The sequence below is a fragment of the Sceloporus occidentalis genome, unplaced genomic scaffold (assembly GCF_023333645.1).
Source record: "Sceloporus occidentalis isolate IW3139 unplaced genomic scaffold, rSceOcc1.0.p SCAF_195, whole genome shotgun sequence".
Lineage (NCBI taxonomy): Eukaryota > Metazoa > Chordata > Lepidosauria > Squamata > Phrynosomatidae > Sceloporus > Sceloporus occidentalis.
Genome location: NW_028317175.1, coordinates 1,062,407 through 1,078,228, shown reverse-complemented (window position 1 = coordinate 1,078,228; position 15,822 = coordinate 1,062,407). Strand labels below are relative to the sequence as shown.

The 15,822-nt window shown below is 36.7% G+C and overlaps 1 protein-coding gene across 1 annotated transcript in view; it reads left to right on the top strand.

Annotated features, from left to right (window-relative positions):
- LOC149278299 (sorting nexin-29-like) overlaps positions 1–15,822 on the top strand; it is a 181,406-nt gene that overhangs the window by 136,469 nt on the left and 29,115 nt on the right. The window contains exon 19 of the mRNA XM_089502141.1: positions 1,469–1,609. Within this exon, the coding sequence (XP_089358267.1) occupies positions 1,469–1,609 (141 nt within the window). The remainder of the gene's footprint in view (positions 1–1,468; positions 1,610–15,822) is intronic.

Below are 15,822 nucleotides of genomic sequence, written 5' to 3'. Positions count from 1 at the left end.
AGGCTCTTGGCCGCATCAAGGAGATGGCGGACAACAGACTTTTTGTATCTGGAGACAGGGTGCGAGGTGTGGTGCAACAACATAGGCAGAGGCTGAAAAGGCGGAGGGGAATCGGAGAGCTCCGAGAGTATCTGGTGGATCTCCTTCCAGAACTGGGAATAAATTTTTTTACTCCAGGCAGGCCTGTGGTTATTGCAGATATCCTAAAATCTGCCAGATGATCATACCTGGGAACTTAATGGCCTTGACACAGTTCCTCTGGGAAAGCCCTGCTTCCCTATGTTTCTCCGGTCTCTGGCAAAGGAATTTTTTTTGCATACTCACACTCCCTTACCCATTTCTCTCTACTTGGTTTAGGTGTCCTTTCTAAATGTATCATAGTAAGCCCCCTTGGAGCAATTTTTCTTTTTCTGGCAGCTGGTTTCTTTTCTTAATTACTGTCACAGCAGGTCAGCATGTCCTTGGTGACTTAAATTAAACCCAGAAACAATATTCAAAATGCCAATGACATGCAAGGTTAAATACGTGGAGAATACCACAAATGTTACCTTGTTTGAAGACAATGGTACATAATGGGTTAACGAAAAGCCCACAGGTTTTTATAATGAACCTTAGGCTGCTCTATCCTGAACAAGTGGGTTCCCATTACTTTGTTATCTTTGTAATGCTCTGTTATGTTATATCTGTGTGTGATTGTCTGCTTCCTTAATCAGCAGAAACCGGTTGACACGTAATGAACCTTTTTACCTTTAGAAAGGACACATAATGATCATTATGTGCGATTCATCATTTTAAAGCAATCTAATGAACAAGGAACAAGGGGATGGTGAATATATATGTTTCAGTGACGGTGGAATAAACTGGAACTTTTAGTTTAGTAATCCCATAAATCTGTAGACAGATTATAAAGCGACTGTATAAACTGTGTTGTTTGTGTTCCAGACCTACTTTCTGGACTAAGCCTTTTAGGAAACCACTACCCCCGGTCCAGATAGCACTATATATTTTTACAGACATTTTCCGCTTAAGGGTACATATTTTGCACCTTTTTAGATTGTGGAGGAATGAGCACCCAAAGAGAAATTATATCCACATTGTACACTAGTACATCAGTCAAGCAGTATGAAAGACCCACGTCTGGCACGTTATTTGTTAGATGCCCCTCTAATTGCCATGGTACACCCCCACTGGGACCAGTATTAAAACCAAAGAAGGGGGGGCACATGGAATGAGTGTGGAACGGAGCTATGTCCTGTATTTCAGTTTCCCATGGTTTATATATATATATTTATATATATCTATTATTATTTATTTATATATATATATAATGTTTCATGAACGCTAACTTAACAAGCATTATTATTTTTAGTAACCATACTTGTATGCTGGAATATGTTGAGTAATTTATTTCTATTTATTTTGAAAACTGTAGCAGTCATTTTAAGTATTTAGATTTTTTTTTTTTTAGGTTTATATCAGGATTAAAGATGATGAATGGAACATCTATCGTAGATATGCCGAGTTCCGGAGCTTGCATCACAAACTACAAAGCAAATATCCACACGTGAGGGCTTTTCAGTTTCCGCCAAAGAAAGCAATTGGGAACAAGGTAATAATTGTAATGTCATTATTTATTACAATAGTTTTTTTTTTTAAAATGATTAATAATGAGATTGAAAAAATGTCTTGTGGTTTCATCATTTTAAGGTTAAAAAAAGGTAACAGGTAATGTAATCAACCAATGTTTTGGGCTGGTAAGAACACACAAGTTCCTCCAGCCGCCCTACGCGATCGATGATAAACTCCAATGAGTTATTTGATATGTCTTACTAGTTTGAAGGGCTAGCTCTAGGTCAAGTGCTCACTGCTGTGTGCACTTGCTTACAAACATAGGTGGAACGCCACACAAGCTGGGAGCCCTGGGCAGCTGATTAGATCGGCTATACGATGAAACATCAGACATACCATCTGTATGGCCCTGGGGCTATTCTGGAGAGTTGTGGTATACTGTACTGAATGTCCTCAGGCTGGAGTGCTGAAAACATTATGGGTCAATGCTGAACCCAGCTGTTAGGGAAGAATACATTGGAAGAGACCGCATATATGGCTGCCCCTTTAATACATTCTTCACTATTTCTTGGAGATCAAGGAGCATCTGTTATCAGAGAAATGTATGCATGTAAAGATTCCAAGAGAGAGATGCAATAAACAAAACAAATCCTTGTTCAGATCAGCAATCCATTGTTTCCTACGCATGCCATTTTTGTTTTGTTGCTGTTGCGTTTTGTTTTGTTTTATATAAATCTGTTACATCAGACAACTTGTATTCCATTGTAATTCATATTAAGTTCTTCCTGCTTTCCACTGATCAATGACGTGATTATTATAAAAAAACCCTTTTTTTAATTAATTTTAATGGATATCTAAACCTGTCGATTAAAAAAATACTTGCTTAACATTTCCTTGAAGTCATTTTTGTACTTCAGCACCTAGCTGTGTTAGAAATGTATAATTTTTCACACTTCCAACAAGCAGAGATGACTTATTTTGAAGTTTACAACGTGCCTCTGACGACGTTGTTTGGTAATTGAGTGCAGAAGAGTTCTTTAGAACATGGGAAAGAGGTTATCACAGGTGCCAGCTGTGTCACTATTGTCAAATCATTAGGAATCACATTTATTGGACATTCTGCCTTTTCATGTTACTGTCACTATGACCTTTATGTTTGACTCCCTAGCAATAATTGGCCATTCGGCCCAATCCATTTTTTTTTAATTCCCTTGGCTGAGTAAGATATAATTACTCCTTTTTAAGTATAATTTCGCTACTGCCCACAGCATGTTGCCTACTTTACATTGTCATGAAGAAAGCAAGAAATAAAAACAAAAGACTACATGTTTAATGATCATCCTGCTTGAATAATAAGCCTTTTATACTTAAAAGGAATGTCTTCGTGGGACACATTTTATTCTGTTTTCTGGCCTGCTTATAACATAGCAACCTGTGTTTTATCTGTAGGCTTAAAAGCTAAGCTTAAATCACTGTGTACGGCGCTGCATTTAATGCTCAAACACTTCCCTTTTAACAGCCAGAGGTCAGTGGTGCTTATAGCTGCTGGTTTGGAGATACAGAGATATACCCAGCTATCAAAAGTGATAGAACGGGGTAATCAAACCAAAATATTCAATCATACATCTCCTTGGTTACAGACCAGACATTTGAAGTGAAATAAGAAGGGCAAACTAGGATCAGCATAACGCCTTGGTTGACCGTGGTACATTATGGTTTTCGACATTTAGATATTAGACGTTTGATTTCCTTCTTCCTGACTTGCGGACCTCTGTAACGTTTTCATTCACTATAGACGAAGATATAGAGCCAGGAATGTAGTTATTGTGGCAAAGAAGTAAAAATTTTTAGTCTGTCAAAGAAAAGGTCAGCATTCTACTTTGGGAGTTAAAATTTACCGAAAGATGTTGATTCAAGGTATGCAATCTTAATCTTTTAAGAAACTATTTTTTTAGCATCTGCCTTTATGTCACATGGAAATTAAGCCTTCCCAAGAAAAATTATGAATGAAACCAAATTTGAAATGATTTTGATTCTGTGAACCGTTTGGGTGCTCCGCAGTTAAAGGAATGAGGTTTTGCTACTTTTTGTTACAAATGTTAAATTAGCTGGTACAGCACCTGAATGATCAGCGTACGACATTTTTATACGGTCATCATGCCGTATGGTCCATCGTATTTAAAATGGAGCAGTTTGCAAATAGGTCTGTGTAAGCTTATGAATTTTGTAAACTTTTTCTGCAGGTAGAACACTATATTTAAGTAAAATGCAGTGTGGACCTGTGAGTCCTAGATTTCGAGATTTAAATACAACATAAAATGCACGTTTTATGGTGTGATTGTATTCTGCATTTATCTGTTTAAGTGTAAAGTTTAAAAAGAAATAAAATTTTTCCTGCTTTGCATCTGTGCATATTTTAAGGCCTTTTAGGCTATTTTGATTACATTATGAAGACCCCTTGCTAGCAGGTTCAATTATTACATAATGACATCTGCTTTACACTTAAACTGCTCCGCATGCATATCCTGAGGAAATGTAATTGTCGGGATGTTGATATAATTTATGTTTTTTTAATTTAGTGCTGCTTGTGTAAGTAATTACGTGTTTACAGGTAAATATATACATACTTCCATATATTCACACGCAAGCAACCCGATGCAAGAAAAGTGTTTCCATAATCACACCACCTAAAAACTGACGCATAAAAAATAGGAGTGTGTACCCATAACGAACCTTATGTCATTTAAAAATTATTTGTTGGACCTTCCCATGTTATAGTACAAGGAGCAGCCATCACTTCCTTCCTTTCTTCTCCTGCTTTTGAGAACCCCACCGCTCTTCTAGAACTACCTAGGACCCCTAATGATATTGTGTAGCTCTTCGTGGCTGTGAGTGCGGTGGGCCAGAGGAATCCCATCTGTGAGGACAAACTCATGGGGTTTGTTCATTTTGGATCACGCACATTATATTTTGTTTGCTCATCTGAATACTTTTAGGTGTAATCTCCTGAAGGCTATTCCACGTTTGATGTCTTTGCTCACTTTGCCAATAGCCATTCTTCAATGGAGGACCAGTGAAGGGAAGACATTTGTATCTGGGGCTGATGTGGGGATAAAAATATTGCAATGGTCTGCCAGTCAGAAAGAAGGAAATCAAGAAGGTAATATCTAAATGTTGGAAACCATAATGTACCATGGTCGACCAGGATGTTACTAGACAAGGCTACGCTGATGCTAATGTGGATAGCTTCATATTTCAGTTCAAATGTCTAATAGGCAGCCAAGGGAGCTTATAATTGATTTTTTAGCTTGATTATCCCGTCCTATCACTTTTGATGGCTGGCTAAATCTCTGTATCTCCAAACCAACAACCATAAGCACAACATGTACTCTGCCTTTTGGATCGGAACTGCCCTTGTGGGGGGGGGGTCTGTCTAATTTGTTTTGAAAAGATTTCCTAGAAGTGAGATAAACCATCTTGGAAATGTCTAAAGCATACATTTATACCAGAGTACCACATATTAAGCTGTTTCACTCCCGGCACTGAGCTTCACTTACCTGAATTTTATCTGCTGATTTTTCTGTCCATTTATCTCTTTATAGACACAATACATACCGCTGGTCTTTATATTATTGACAAGCTGAGTTACCTTCAGGGAATTGGTACATTACCCAGAATAATGTAGCAACATCGTAGTAAAATCTTGTTAAATTTGGCAGACCTCCTAGTTTGTCGCTATAGCAACTACAAAATTTGACTGAAGTGGCTGCATATCTCCAGGGTTGGTAATTTGATGGGTAAGGCAAATTCATTGCTTGGTTTCCTTTAGTCTATCCCTGCATTATGTTTTCATCTGCCAGCAAGGCTCCATCTCTTTAATGCATGAGTCGTTTAATGCGTGCCAATCTTTTATTGTTAAATTGATATATTCTGACTTATTTTCTTTTGTCTTATTTTCTTTTTTATTCTGCACATCCAAGCGCCACCAACCCAAACTGGGCTTTCTAAACAGATCGTCACCTTTGTCAACATTTCATGGTGGAGATTTATTTAAAAACATTATTGACAACGTTTCTAATAACCACGAACATGCTCACAATACTGAAAGGGATACTAAACAGCAGAAAGGGCAGATTTTTATTGGGATATATATTATAGATTATATTGAAACATAGAATTTGATGGCAAATAGGAACAATACAGTCCCTGATTTTGTCTTAAATTCAGGGTAGCATTATGCCTACTTCTGATAAGAGGCTATTCCATTTGTGTCATTTTGTTCCAACAACCTTCCTGAAGGTTGCCGTTGTTGTTTGTCATGTGATATATTGGGTTATCTTCTAGTAGATTGGGATAAGATAACAGAGCTAGTACGCATACAAATGGCTAATATGCAGCTGCCTGAAAACATTACATTATGCAGATTCTAGAAACATGGGCCTTCCCATTTAATAAACTCAGTGGCCTTTATGGCTGAGAGTTATTGGAGTTAGGGTTCTAGTACAGAGTTGCAAGTTAGCATAACCTACCTGTTGCTTTATAATAAAATAATAACAACTAGCTGCCTTATAACATAATTCACATCATAGGCCTCTAATTTTCTAACACATTTACTTGGCTGGCAAATTGGACGTAACAACTAACAAAGGAATGTTTTTATTTTTTCTCTCACAGATATAGCGCCATGTAAACAGACGCATCTTTTTCTCCTCACAATCTGCTGACAGCACTCGGCGGCACCTCTCTTTGTGCTGCTTTAAGATTGTATAAGAAAAAAATGAAGCTTTCTGTCAGTGTTCGGCTGAGAGGCACTTATGCTAATATTCGAAGCGTCTCCAACACAAAGCTAATGTTTTATGAATCGCCTCCTCCCTCAGCTGGTGTTCAATATATAATAAGAGAGAGAACACAAAAGGAAAGCTCTGTAAAAGTTTACAAAGAAAACACTTTAACTTGGGAGTGCTTTGTGAGGAAAACATAACTAGTAAAAGCAAGACAGAAATATCAATTCATCATACATTAGCTACGTTTTGACTGTCTCTTGGTATTTTTAAGTGTGCCTCCCAAATGTTTCCTTTAGGACTCAAATCTATCAAATCTATGTGTTTTCAATCAGGTGACGTAATTGTTAGAGGGTCTTCTTTGGAAAGCCAGTCTATCAAAAGATGGGTCCAATAAGGATTCCTAAAATTCACGTATTTCCCATATATAGTAAGACCTTATACCCTAATGTAAAGGGTATAAAAACTCATGTTTAGAAGGGCAAGGTCGTTTCTTTCTCCTCCGTTTCAAGAATACAGAGCCTGTAGCTCCTACAACCAACTGTCTTCAGTCAGTGCTGTATGTATACTTCTTTATTAAATAAGAAGACTTAGAAGCCATGGTCTTGATTGCTCTTTGGTCACAGAAAAGTTTGGATATTTAAGGCAAACAAATATCTAACACCAGTGGTCGCCAAATGACATGTGTGGCCTCTTGAGAGATCAGGCGCCTGGTGTCCCTCTGCTTAATGGCCCTTAATGGAAGCATAGTTGAAGGAGACATACTAATGTTTTGGACAATGCCATGCTTCCTGGGAACATTTTGGGGAAGGACCTTTTCAACTCCATCATGACTGTGACCCGGTGCACAAAGCAAGGTCCATAAAGACTTTTCTGGATAAGTTTGGTGTGGAAGAAGTTGACTGGCCTTACAGAGCCCTGACCGCAACCTCATTGAACACTTTGGCATGAACTGGAACGGAGATTGCGAGCCAGGCCTTCTCATCTAATATCAGTGCCCAAGCTAACAAATGCTCTACTGGATGAATGGGCAAATATTCCCACAGAAATGTGTGGTAAGCCTTCCCAGAAGAATGGCAACTGTTATAACCACAAAGGGGGGAACCAACTATTTATTAATGTCTATGTACTTAGAATGTGATGTCATCAAAGTCTCTTTGGTGTAATTGTCAGGTGTCCCACATTAAGTTTTGTTTCGTATTTTAGCTAAGAATGTGCAAAAACCGAAGCCCCTAACAAATAACTATGAATTAATTTTTCTCCTCATAGATAAAATCACTTGGAAGCATATAAAAAAAATGACAAGAAAGTCAAAGCTGCCTCTGTGATTAATCCACTTGTGTTGGATATTATAATGCGCACTGTGATTTGTTTTATACTTTATGAAACGGATGGGAGAATCTCTGGTCTCTCAGCCCCACTAGAACATTGTAAACAGGCTCAAACCGCTTACTAAATGGGGCCACATGGTAACTGTCATCTTTACCATTGTTAGGGTAAGTAAATGGATTGCTAAATACAAAAATAAGCATCTGCTCCCATGAGGCATAGACGTGAACATGCTTTAAATATAAATAGTTGCAATCTGGTTTTGCATGTTTCCAAAAATTCCAAGTGTTTTGTGAATGCATTTATTCCTGAGTTTAGCTTAAAATCGTGACTGCAATGCTTTATGCTGAACATTCTCTATGCACTAGGGAAGCTTGGTTTTTTTAATGTTTACATTTTATTTTAGCACATTTATGCCAATTTTCTTTTTTAGCTTTTGTGTATGAAATTATTTAGTAAATATAAGGTTTGTTTTTAACGCGATGCATCTCGCAGTTTACAGGGAAACCGCTTTCTGAAATAAAATCAGCGGAAATGGCCAATAGCTTTAAAGATACCAATAAAATAACATTTAAATGTACCCCAGGCACAGCAGCGAGTAACCCAAATCAGCAGGAATACATACAATAAAAGTTACAAGGTTTAAATTATTGCAATTGTAGTGTTTAAATACATGAAGTCTTCCCATAGGGTGAACAATTGAACATTACACTAAACCATTTTTTAGGTAAAACGACATTAAACTGAAGTTTAATGATATTTAATGTTTCTAGCTAAGCATACTACTTAATCACGGCAGACTAAATACAAATTTGGTAAAGGACATGCCATGTTCACACATAATATATACTTTATAACAGTAGCAAGTGTTTCTATCCCATATACAAACAGAAAAAAGCTGATTACTTTAGAAATGGGTTCTCAAAATGTATTGCATTCAGAATAAAAGAACAAAAAATAAGATTAATACAAAAATATAAAAAATAAATAAAATTGAGATATTGCAGCTAGTCCCATCCTTTATGGAGGTACTCTACTAGAGGAGGGAGAGCTCTGTGTAGACTACCCTGGGAAGTATGGCTATTTGATCCCACAACAAAATATGGCCTTCTTCTGCTTTCAAGAATATTTAATCATACCAATTCTATTTACTTTATCAATAAAATCTAATGGCACAATAATCCACCTCCAGCATCTCCATGTGATTAGCTGAGTTTATTCCCAGTCTTTATCAATTCGTTCAGGGAACATATAGGTTGAAAAAGCTGTGTAGAGAGAAATAAATACATTTCGACAAAAAATATTTCTTGTTTGATACCCTTGTACTTTATACGAGTTCATTAGAGTCACCTATTTAAATCTAAATATAATATATATTAAATATAATAGCAATTTTTAGAATATTTGTAGTTTACAGCCTCTTCAAACAGGTTACCAGCTCCCAATCAGTCTTGTCTAGACAGACTTTCCGTGCGTACACAAGTTTAATACAATCCTACCAACAGATCGATAAAATGCTCAGCCGCTTTTTTTGTCGTCATCAAAGAAACATGTTCCAAACATAGCGTAGAGACACAGGTATTGATTTGAGCATGAAATATATCGCTGCCATAAAATATTGTTTACAAACTGTTTCTTCCAACAGTCAGGCGCTGAAACAATTCTAATGTATGGTGAATTGATTTAGAAGTGACATGCAGCTTAATTGCATGTACTGAAAAAAATAAGAATACAGTGGGTTACTTAAACTGCTTTGCAACCAAAGAAGGAATTAGAATTGTTAAAAGCTGCAGTTTTTCCCCTTTTCCTCTGTGCCTATATCTTTTCCAAAACAAGGAGAGTTTAACCTCTTTGTGACAATGGCTGTTATAACATTTTTGAGGTGCTCGTGTTTAGCTGTAATTTTCTTCTTTCTCATTTACTGAACCCACACAAGTTACATATTTTTTTTTATTCAGGACAAGAAGGGCTTTCTTTAAATGTCATTTACTATATAAAAAAGGGACTTTTCTGACTTTTACTCATCTATAAAAGCTAATGAAAAACCGTGCTAGATAGATTCTACTATTTGCCCTGAGTTTAAGAATTCCCAATGTTTTTATGTTTTCTTTGCTTTTTTCCACAATTTGTAGGGCAATAATTACAAGTAGCACTTTGCTATTTCAAAACAGTTTTTTCCAAATCTGGTAATTTTGCCCCATGTGCTGTTTGGGACATCTTTGAAGCCGGACATTGCAATTTACCCCATCAAACTATATATTTTTGAAAACAAACACCCCAGGGTATTTAAAACTGCTAGCCGCTAGTCTTTGTCAAACTTTGTGGTAGTAATTTTTTTACATTTTTTTCCCCACACAGATTTTACTTCAGGTATGAGTTTACAGCTGCTGGTATATGTCACCGTCACACAACAGTTTTCACCAACATCTGCTGAGTACAATGATACCACCCGTGCATGAGTTTGTTTGGTTATTTGGGAGGTAAAAGGACTTTGTGCATTTTTGGGGAATTTAGACATCTGGTCAGTATGTGCCCATGTCCTATTTTTGGGCCATCTTTGAACTGGGTCAATCATAATTTTTTTTTTAAACTAGACACCCCATGGGCATTTAACATGCCAGTATGTTAACTCTTTCCATGCAAGATTTTTTTTTTTAGATATAGCGCTTATTTTATATATATATATATATATATATATATATATATATATATATATATATATGTTATTTTTTATCTGGGTAGCCCAGAGTGGTTTGATACTTGTTTATCTTTTTAAAGGAGATCTAGTGAGAGGCAAAATCTATTGCAGTGGCGCTTGTGACGCAGTGCATTTTCGGTGTTGCTGAATGCCATCACATTTTATTTTTCTGTTTCTATAAGAAAACAGTCCAGAAATTAACCCCTTCATGACAAAGGCTGATTTTACTTTTTGTACTCTTCGTGACAATGGCCGTTTTACCATTTCTGCGCTGCTCGTGTTTAGCTGTAATTTTCTTCGTTCCCGTTTACTGAACCCACACACATTAGATATTGTTTTTTTCAGGACAAGAAGGGCTTTCTTTAGATGACATTGTTTTGATTGTATCATATTATTTACTATTAAAAAAAGTATAAAATATGGTGAAAAATTTAGAAAAAAATGACTGTTTCTAACTTTTAGTTGAAAAATCTTTTACTCATCTATAAAAGGTAATAAAAAAACCTGCTAAATAGATTCTACTATTTGTCCTGAGTTTAGAAATACCCAATGTTTTTATGTTTTTTTTTGCTTTTTTCTGCACGTTATGGAGCAATAAGTACAGGTAGCGTTTTGCTATTTCAAAGCCATTTTTTCCAAATCTGGTAATTCTTCCCCCCATGTGCCATTTCGGGTATCTTGGAAGCCGGCCAATGCAATTTACCCCATCAAGTCATATATTTTTGAAAACTAGACAGCCCAGGGTATTCCAAATGCTGGTATTTTAACCCTTTCCAAGCACTTATTCTACCATCAGCCTTTGTCAAACTTTATGGTAGTAATTTTTTTGCATTTGTTTTGTCATACACATTTTACTTCAGGTATGAATTAAAAATTTCTCGTATATGTCACTATCACAAAACACCCCAATATGTGTTCAGCAACATCTCCTGAGCGCAGTGATACCCCACATGAATGATTTTGCCTGGCTGTTCGGGGGCAAAAGGGCCACATTTGGGGCATGCACATTTTTCAATGTTGAACTTTGGCATTTGGGGATCCACTGCCCATCTCCTATTTGGTACATCTTTGAGCCGGGCCATTTCAGTGTGCCCAACAAAACCATATATTTTTGAAAACTAGACACCACAGGGTATTTTAAATGCTGGTATTTTAACTCTTTGCATGCACACATTTTACCACCAGCATTTTTTCAAAGTTTGCAGTAGTATTTTTGTGTGTGTATTTTTCCCACACACACCTACTTTATGTATGAATTTACAGCTCTTGGTATATGCCGCTGTCACACGACACCCCAATATGTGTTCAGCAACATCTCCTGAGTACAGTGATACCCCACATGCATGGGTTTGTCATTTTTAGGGGGAACTAAAAGGCCACATTTGGTACGTGTGCATTTTTCTAATTGGAAATTAGATGTGTGGCCATCCTTCCCCCCCGTGTTAATTGGGATCTTGTTGAACCCAGCCAATTCAATTTACCCCATCAAATCATACATTTTTTAAAAGTAGACACCCCATGGACATTTAATATGCCAGTATTTTAACTCTTTCCATGCGAGAATTGTTTTAAGCTAATATGCTAATTTTAGGACTTGCTCACAAAAATATATTTTTTATATATATATATTTATTTTTTTTTGCCTTTTTTTTTATTTTTGTAACATTTTTTTTCAACTTGAAGGTTCCCTTGATAGTGACATCAGTGGGAAATTATTTTTACATTTTACTGGTTTTTTACTATTTTTTTTCTAATTATTAATTTTATTTTTAATTTATTTTTTCTAATCACACTGTGATTAGAAAGCTGAGCTCCATTGACTTGCATGGTTGAATGCAGTACCTATATTAAACCTGCAAGTGGAGCCAGAGTTCTCTAGAGGGTCAGGAGACCGTCTAGCGAACTTTTTAGACTTTATTGTATTTCTTTATTGAATTTTCCCGGACCACCGCCATCTTGCTGATGGCGAAGATCACCGGCAGCTGCGGCTGTGACCGCTCTCCGGTCCATCCCCAGGTAAGTGTTTGGTGTCGCTGGATGCCTCCTGATCGAGGCATTCCAGCGACACCATTTAAGTTTAGGAGGCGATCAACGATTTTAAAACGGGCGTCCGCCGCCATACAAAGTATGGCGGATGTTGGCGCCCCGGGGAGGGGCCAGAGATGGCCCCTTTGTGCCGATAATGGCGTTGCTGAATGCCTCGAGGTCGAGGCATTACAGCAACGCCGTTTAATGACGTGCCGGTCCTGGCATGTCATTTGTCGTTATCGACTTGAATTTCCGTGACGTGCCCGGACCGGCAATTGTCATCAAGGGGTTAAAGAACATGTCATACAGTCAAATATTGAATTCCCCTTTCCCTACCGAAGGATAATATTTCTAAAAGAAACAATGAGGTTTATCCCTCATACCAACTAATTGAATAGTGAAGTCAGCAGAGGGATCCCATTAGTTACCGTACTCACAAGACCACTTTAAAGACCACAATTACTCTTTATAAATAACCGCCATTATGCTTTGCAGTTAATCCTCTCCCCTTTTGATGGTGCTAGAACACTAGCTTGTTTAAGTGTTGCTGGGATCAATTGTAAATTATCTATTTTATTCAACCACATTTACAGATCCATTTATGCATTTATTGTTGGTATAGTTGATGGATGCAAACAACTCCGGAATTTTTTAGTTTTAACCCTAGTTATCTTTGACAAGGGTTTTCGCAAACATTCCACGGAAATACACAAAGCTCCCCGATATAGAAAAAGAAGTGGGTGAGTGGAGGGTGCTATTGATTTTAATATAGGTTTATTTAAGGGCAATACAAAGTACCCTCTAATGACCTATCATTTATGTAGAAGACCAAATATGTGTTACAGGCATACATAGGAACTTCAAAGGCGAGGAGCAGGGAAGTGGGTGAGGAGTTGGCAGAATGTAGGTGGAGAGTGTGAAAGAAAAAACTGACGCCATACCCAAGGAAAGCAGAGCTTTATCCAGAGATTTTTGGTCAAAAATTATATGTTTGTGAAATTATACTCAAATGTTTATGATCTAATCACTCCCAATCATCTTCAGCTTTCACACTTGTGTTTGAATTAGTTTGGTTTTATCAGGGCAGTTTAGACATATAAACAAAATTCTCCTCTCTCAAAACATGCATGAATTCAACTATTTAGTAGTGTTTTCAAGTTCTTGAATTGCACAAAAATTACTAGCTTTTTCAGTGCATGTTGATGCATCCTCCGGGAGCATTAAATTGACAATAAAAAGAAAGCTCATTTTCCATTTGCAGTTAGCAATTACATATAAGTCTTTCTGGAGACAAATGGAAGATCACGTGCAGCAGTTTCAAGATCTAACTGTACGAATTCAACAAACATTGGTTTATAACAACATTCTGATTTTTACTTTGCTTTTTTCCCTCCACTCCTTTTCTCTTTTTAATCGGCACTAAATTGCATTCTATAGACAAATACTACAATCTATGTGAGGTGTCTGACAGATAAACTTTCATGCATGTCTTTTTCCCTTCATCGCAATAATGATCGAAGCATTATTATTATTGATATTCTTTTAGCATTAGTAGATGCCAATTTCCTTGGTATCAAAAATACTCAATTTTTTCCTGATTTAAAATGTAAAAACAATATCCCTTTTAATTCTCGTGCTATAGATAGAAAGGAGTATAAGTTATAGTTTCAGGAGTTAGTCAGCATGTCTTCAAAATGACATTCACACTGAAGCATACTGGTTCATATGTAGAATGAATTAACAGACATATATAGTTCCTACATGTTTAATTCAAGAATATTTGAAATGTAAATTTGAAACAATGCTAATTGTTATGAAATGCTTGAATGTTCTTTTTTAATAGAGAGATAACTCAGTGTATGAGCTATTTTATACATTAATGGCAACAGTGGCATGGTGGGATGCCGAGGCTGAAAAACAGTGGTATCGCAAGCTGTTGGATCTCATTAAGTAACTCGCAAAGCAATCCTGGCAGCTTTCATAGCCCGGGCTTCGATCCAGATTTGTTGCTTCTCATACCGTGTTTGATTAGGGCCCTGAGAGCTAAACCAAAGGATTTTCAAATAAGTTATGCTTGTTTAGTGTTCTGGTGCTTAGACAGAGAAGCATTGTGCTCATTTGGGTGACTAGGTTTGTATAAAGATACAGAACAACCAGTCCAATTTGGTCTATTAAAATTCAGCTTATAAAGTGTCTGTTTTGATGTTTAGAGCTGAGCACTCTCTTTATTCTATAAAGGTTATAAATATGGTGAGCATATTAACTATATTACTCGCTGTATTATGAGGCTTTTCTGTTTAAATTGTAAGTACCATGGAAAAAAATAGATCTACCATGAACAATATATTCTGTGTTCTATAAAGTAATATAGTGTAGCTTTGGAAAAAAAATGTTTTCATTTAGCTCTAGACCTGGAAGCTGCCATTGTGTAGACATTGTGTTATGATATTTGGTTGACTTTCCCTAATCAAGTACCATGCTGAGCTGTTTAAGTTATTGAAGTCCCTAGCTAATGAAGTCCTTTAGTAAGACCTTTCCTCATTCATCATCATTAGTCCAATGCCCCTCTGGGTGATCCAGACTGAGGCATTCTGTTGTGTACTAAATTGCAGATATGCTTGGGTGAAACCTATTGGACTTTATGAAAACCATATATTTTAAAAATAATGAAACCTGTTTTTCGGATATACTAGTAGTAACCATTTATAATAGGACTTTAATACTAATTATTTGATGGGTTTGTCTACCAGAGTGGCATCTGAAGGCAGATGCGGATATTGGTTAAAACCATCCCATTATTGAGAAAACTGTCATAGAGGTTATTCAATCTGTGACCCTACAAAGTGAACTCTTGCCATCCTTTAATAACTTATATTTAGTTCTGATATTATACAACATAAAGCACTTAATGATATATGACACATTTTTTTCTTCTGTTATATATGGAATAATATTTCACCCAAATACTTCACTCCATGCACGTCAACAGCATCTCTATAGCCTCGGGTTACCCAAGTCGCAGTGACACATGATGGAGAGGCCCGACAATGTATGTATATTTTTCGTGTCCAGTTCAATAGGCAATTGATCAAATCATCAGGGAACTTCCATTTCTATAACGCTTTGGGCACTATTCTCATTTACCACCTTCCTGTCTCAGCAGTTTGACACAGCAGTTGTTGCTTTTGGAAATATGGGAAAGAAATATGATTGTTCTTCAAAAATATATTTGCTGTTACCCAACAATGCATTTTTTACTCCTTTCTGTAGAGATAGAACTCCCCCTAATATTTAGGTTCATTAAATGTATAATTGTATTATGCTTATTAGTCTCAATAAGTATGCGGTATTTATCTAATGCTTTTCCAAGTGACTTGTTCATTTTGAACTGCAAGACCAAGTCATGTACTTTAATTC